Source organism: Pecten maximus, chromosome 5, assembly GCF_902652985.1.
Source record: "Pecten maximus chromosome 5, xPecMax1.1, whole genome shotgun sequence".
Taxonomy (NCBI): Eukaryota; Metazoa; Mollusca; class Bivalvia; order Pectinida; family Pectinidae; genus Pecten; species Pecten maximus.
This window is the reverse complement of record NC_047019.1, coordinates 41187630-41194384: the sequence shown is the minus strand read 5'-3', so window position 1 is coordinate 41194384 and position 6755 is coordinate 41187630. Positions and strand designations below refer to the sequence as shown.

General features: G+C 36.3%; 1 protein-coding gene across 1 annotated transcript in view; it reads right to left on the bottom strand.

Annotated features, from left to right (window-relative positions):
* Positions 1-6755, bottom strand: part of LOC117328051 (probable beta-D-xylosidase 2) — a 32167-nt gene that overhangs the window by 1316 nt on the left and 24096 nt on the right. The window contains 4 exon segments of the mRNA XM_033885381.1: positions 6-177; positions 1072-1272; positions 3027-3235; positions 3396-3488. Of these exon segments, the coding sequence (XP_033741272.1) occupies positions 6-177; positions 1072-1272; positions 3027-3235; positions 3396-3488 (675 nt within the window).

The window sequence follows — 6755 nt, the reverse complement described above, 5'->3', positions numbered from 1 at the left end:
ATTACCTGCTTCGATGATAAATGTCTTCCCTGTCCATACAGCCATATCACGTGGATTGATTTCCAGATTATAATTTAATTTGTCTTTGGTTTTGATAAAGACTCTTTTAAATGCAACAAGTTGTAATTTTGGCATTTTCATTTTCGTCGTAATCCATTCCAGGTATATTTGTATTACCTGTTGGGAGACAATTAATACAAATCATTGCCATAATTTTACATATGCTTTGCTATGCTCATCTCGTTTAGACATAAAGAATTTCACTTTTTTTCCTCGGAAGCAAACTTTCCGTTTTTATACCCTTCACAATCACGACTAGCATAAATGTGAAAAAATCTTACAAAATTCCTCTTTCCTAACTAAGCCGTTAAATCGACTATACAGTATTTCTTTAGAAAATGTTACCAGGCACTATATCTTGAAACTAATAGTTTCCCTTAATTGCAAAAAACTATTGTCCGTAACCACCTTTTGTAAGAACCGAAATCAATGCTAAAAAGTAATATTACAATGTGTTTGACATTGCAAGAATGCATATAATTATTACTGCTCCTAAGCAAAATGCTGCGCATGCTTACGCGAAATATTTTGTCCTGGGAACCACCCATATGCTATCGTCAGTCGAGGCTGAAGAAAAGGAAACCTATAGCCTATTGCAATGTTACATTGTTAAAACCGATATTGATTACATAATATTCTCCAATTAGAAATACATAGCAAGGATGGACAGATAGTATAATATCCCATGCGTGTCTTCGTTTACACTTTTTGACTACGTGGACATCTACGTGACTCATTCAACTTTCTCCGTGTAGCATTATTTACAAACATCGATCGAGGAAAACAGTGTTTTAAAACCCGTAAACATAAGATCATAGAACAATTTCACTATATAAGGCTCGAGTATCGTTATACCTTAAACTCACTGTATATCAGAATAAAACACCGCTTAGTGAGTATGACGTCTACAGTTATAGTCGCTTTAAAATGTGCAACCATATTATCATTTTGGAGAATATTACAGAAGAATGATGTTTATTGTTGTAGTACTTCACATTGTGTGATATTTACCTCGTCTCCATCATACGCTCCGGTGTTTCCAACTTCCACTCTCACACCAACTGGCTGACCAACTTGAATGAGAGGTGTCAACCAAGCATCAAAATAATGGAATTGGGTGTAGGACAAACCAAACCCAAAAGGATAAAGGGGATCGCCCTGGAAATATCTATATGTCCTTCCTTCCATGGTATAGTTTGTTATCGACGGAACCTGGAAAACAAGTCCCGATATAACATGGGATTAAACCATAATTCAATCGATATGGTAAGATTTGATATCTGGACGATTTTGAAACAACATAGATATTGTGACCAGCAAGTAGTACACACTACCAACGCAAAGTACTAGAAACCAGCAACTTATAGTACTAGAAACCAGTAATTCCTAGTACTACACACCAGCAACTCAAAGTATTGCACACCAGTAACTCATAGTACTAGAAACCACCAACGCAAAATACTAGAAACCAGCAACTTATAGTACTAGAAACCAGTAATTCCTAGTATTACACACCAGCAACTCTAAGTATTACACACCAGCAACATAAAGTATTACACACCAGCAACACAAAGTACTAGAAACCAGTAACTCATAGTAGTAGAAACTAGTAACTCATAGTAGTAGAAACTAGTGACTCAAAGTATTACACACCAGCAACATAAAGTATTACACACCAGCAACATAAAGTATTACACACCAGCAACACAAAGTACTAGAAACCAGTAACTCATAGTAGTAGAAACTAGTAACTCATAGTAGTAGAAACTAGTGACTCAAAGTATTACACACCAGCAACATAAAGTATTACACACCAGCAACATAAAGTATTACACACCAGCAACAAAGTACTAGAAACTAGTAACTAATAGTACTAGAAACCAGTAACTCATAGTAGTAGAAACTAGTAACTCATAGTAGTAGAAACTAGTAACTCAAAGTATTGCACACCAGCAACACAAAGTACTAGAAACTAGTGACTCATAGTAGTAGAAACCAGTAACTCATAGTAGTAGAAACTAGTGACTCAAAGTATTACACACCAGCAACTCAAAGTATTACACACCAGCAACTCAAAGTATTACACTCCAGCAACATAAAGTACTAGAAACTAGTAACTCATAGTACTAGAAACCAGTAACTCATAGTAGTAGAAACTAGTAACTCATAGTAGTAGAAACTAGTGACTCAAAGTATTACACACCATCAACTCAAAGTATTACACACCAGCAACTCAAAGTATTACACTCCAGCAACATAAAGTACTAGAAACCAGTAACTCATAGTACTAGAACCAGTAACTCATAGTAGTAGAAACTAGTAACTCATAGTAGTAGAAACTAGTGACTCAAAGTATTACACACCAGCAACGCAAAGTATTACACACCAGCAACTCAAAGTATTACACACCAGCAACATAAAGTATTACACACCAGCAACTCAAAGTATTCCACTCCAGCAACATAAAGTACTAGAAACTAGTAACTCATAGTATTAGAAACCAGTAACTCATAGTAGTAGAAACTAGTGACTCAAAGTATTACACACCAGTAACTCATAGTAGTAGAAACCAGCAACACAAAGTATTACACACCAGCAACATAAAGTATTACACACCAGCAACATAAAGTATTACACACCAGCAACATAAAGTATTACACACCAGCAACACAAAGTATTACACACCAGCAACATAAAGTATTACACACCAGCAACAAAGTATTACACACCAGTAACATAAAGTATTACACACCAGCAATTCAAAGTACTTCAGAGTGCTACACAAAATGCGGAATTAATAATACTGAAAAATACTGTAATATGCAGCCGTTTTTCGTCCTTCTAGAATTGATAGGTGCTACTAAGCTAAAAAAAAGATTACATGTTGTTTACTTTTATAAAATTTCATCTGAATATAATAAAGATTTTATACAAAAGTTTTCCTTGAAGCATAAATGTTGCTATACCTGCGTAACATAAAGGGGCCATGTAAATGGTAGTCTGGCGGCGGGGTTGCTGTTGTCGTCATTGTTGGTGAGAACTCGGAATAATGCCTCCCCTGTTGTCTGAGCGGGGAAGAAACATTCCAATATGGCACTAACGCGATCACTCTGTTCAGCCCAGGTGATGTTCAAAGGACCGGCGTTGAAGAGAAGCAATATGATCGGTGCAGTCCCTAGTTATGCAAAATGTTAGCAAAACGGATTTTTTACCTTTGATATCTATTTTTGCGGACTTAATTGACATATGTGTCTATTTTCACAATACATATGAATTTCTCGCGTAAAGACTACACATTATCAAATTTTGTCCTAATACAATACTGGTGGCATTACCTGAGAATTCCACAGCATCTTGCAGAAGTTTTAGTTGCTGTCCTGGCAGGTCCATCTTGCTTCTATCGTTATCTTCCCCTTCGAGTTCTTGTCCTTAACATATCAAAAATGCGTACGATAAATATATCTATACTGTAGGTTAAAATTAAGCATGATGTAAAAAGGCAATTACATGTAGTCGCATTGTCAAATAGTGCTTTATTTCCGTTATAACTATAAACAATATATTCTTTCACTGCGGTTTTAAATCCATGCAGTATTGTAACTGCATTGCTTGCTGTAAATATTAACCGTTGATACTTTGGAATAACATGCATACTGTTAAAGGGAAGAGACTTACGCGGTTAAATGTGATTGGGGAATTGAAAGTTGCAGATGCATCGACTTCACAATTTGTTTTCTTGTTTGTCAATTACCTGTTCCAAGACAGACGAAGACAGCCTCGGTTTGCGCTACAGCGACCTTGACCTGTGTGACGTTGTAATGCACACACCTATTATCTGGACACCCTTGGCCGTATTTCGTTGACCCTGACAGGCGTTTTAGTCCCTCGAGAGGCGTTGTAGTGTATTGACGACTGGCGTCAGCACTATAAGTGCCGAATAGTTGGTACATATTGTCCGCCATCGGTCCTACCACCTATAAAACGTCAAAAATATTAAATAAACACCGCAATCCTACTTGTTCCTAGAATATTCCATGACAAATCGAAGACTACTGGCTACATAGCTATTTACTTGGTGTTAGAAAACAAACCCAACCAATTATTAAGCTGTTGCATTTGTTTTTAAGATAAGTGAGAAACGGCAGCCTTCGATTTTCTCATCGCATTTATTCTCTGGATACAGAGAGCGAAATTGAACGTTATCCTTGGAATGAAATTAAACCACACATAAACAACGCGTAAAAAACCCTCTATATTTCGTTATATGTCTCACCGCTATCGTGTTGAATTGTCTATTGAATGGTAGTAAGCTGTTTGAGTTTTTCAATAAAACAAAGGATTTCATGGCGGCAGTTAATGAAATCTGTCTATGGTACGGACTCTGGATATATGACAGATCTAAGAAGGAGTATGGATTCATTGCTGGTGGGTCAAACTCGCCAAGTCTCATTCTCGTATAAAACAACGGCTTTACGCTTTCACGAACAACATCCTCTGTCAGTTTCTTAGCCTTTATCGCTTCCACTGAAACAAATGAAAGTGATTTTAGATAACAGTAACAATGAACTTGGAATACTATTTAATCCTTAGGATGTTACATTAACTCTTATTGTAGAGTATAGTATTATCATGGCACTTAGCGTTTTGTGAAACTGCATAAAATAATATTTACTTTCATTAACGATGAAATAATAAGATTTATCCCGTTTGCGACGAGAATTATATCCAGGAAAACCGCAACACAAGATCAGATATAAAATGTAAGCCATGACAGTGGAAACGTCCTTAAAAACCGTTTGACATACTCATTGAGAAGTAGATCGGTTTTGCTAGGTTAGAAGATAATTCCAGATTACAACCGGCATTCACACACAGGGCCACAGTGTCCACGGAGTTGTTGAGGTAATGATGGTAGTCTATGATGTTCTCAATGGCTGCCTGGTCACTCACTACATAGCCTCTGAACCCCCACTCTTTCCGGAGGACGTCCGTCAGTAGACGCTTGTTACCACATGCAGGGACGCCATTGATTCTTGAGAAAAAATGACGATGGAAACACCCGTAACAGGAGTAATAATCTATTTTTTTAACACGGAAATATAGCATGACAACTTTTATAAGATAAATGTAAATGATACACATGTAATGATATTAGCATTTGTCACTGTTTCTGAATTGATAAACTGAGTGTAAGTAAGCTTGTTTATTTCTCAATAACTGGAGTGTAGAACCTGTCTCAGTTTGTATATATGAATATTGGCGGACTTCTTTCCGCAAACTACGTGTCATGGAATCCTAATTATCATATCAACATGAATTAATCATTTACAAAATTCTATATTAAAAAACCCCGAAAATTAATGTAATAAAAAATGTATTAATGTAATGAAAATATTGCAATTTAATGTGATTGAAATGTTGGAACCTTTTTTTCTTTTGTGGGTGGAGTTTAGCTATCTGTCAACGGATAAACTTGACATCAAAATTGTTTTAAACGTAGATCACGCACGGTAAATATTTGCATCTGACGTTTAGATAATATTGTAGATATCGAGATCTAAAATAAACGGCCAACCTTAAATGACAGAACAGTAATAGAGATACAAATAAGGAAACAATAGGGGTTAGACAATGGTGTTTGGTATTTTACTGACCTGTTAAAGCTACACATGAGGCTGTAGGTCCCTGCCTCTACACACCTTCTGAAGGCCGGCAGGAAAGTGAGCCGCCAATCTCGTTCGCTTACCTGGAACGAATTATCTAAGAAATACAGTATTAACATCGTTTTCTTCAATCCAAGTGTGTCCCTGCTATAGTGATCGTTCATGTTTAGGATGGTAAACTATATTCGTGTATAGATAGCTATATGTTACGTCATAACTGGACATGTTTGATATGGTAAATATCGAAGTGCAACACAAACCAAATTCATGTCACTAAAAACATTAGCTTAAGCACACTTAAATAGATTAACGATATATTGAATCAAACTGTTCACTGCGAGATCATGATGTTTGTAATGTTGTTTATTATTTGAGATATTCACCTTTGCATCAAACGAGAACCTCGACACAGGTATGTTTTCTGGCCCGCCGTAGACATCGAGGTGTTTACACCCCGAATTGACTCGAATGTACGTTGGATTGCGACCCTGTAATCCTTTTACAAAGTGTGTGGCAAGAATTCCGCTGAGGAAGGGGTCCTCGCCATATGTCTCCTGAAGGGACAAATGGTTATTGGTTTATCTTTTCCCAAAGATTGTAATGAGGAAAAGTTATATTTAGTATTATTCACTTTTAATTATGAAACACCCCATTTTCATAGATATATTATTTTTCATCATTTTCAGAGAGATTTTACTGTTGTACGTTGGCATCATTTCCATTGCAATAGTTTTTACTTGGCCATTGTCGAATATTTTAGCGCATTGTAGTAGTCACACGTGTATTGGCGGTGACCCTTGAAAATGTGGTATGACTTCTCCAACATCAGGGCAGTGGGGAATAATTATAATCTATTTACATTTAAGTGAAAGTAACATAATATCAGATATATGACTATTAGATACCACCTGATCACTAATGGTCTTTGAACAATAGAAACTATTTCAATTTTTAGTAATTAAATATAATGGTATTGATGCCAGTTGGACAGTTATTGACGCACGTTTGATTGATGTGTGTGGGCAGATATTG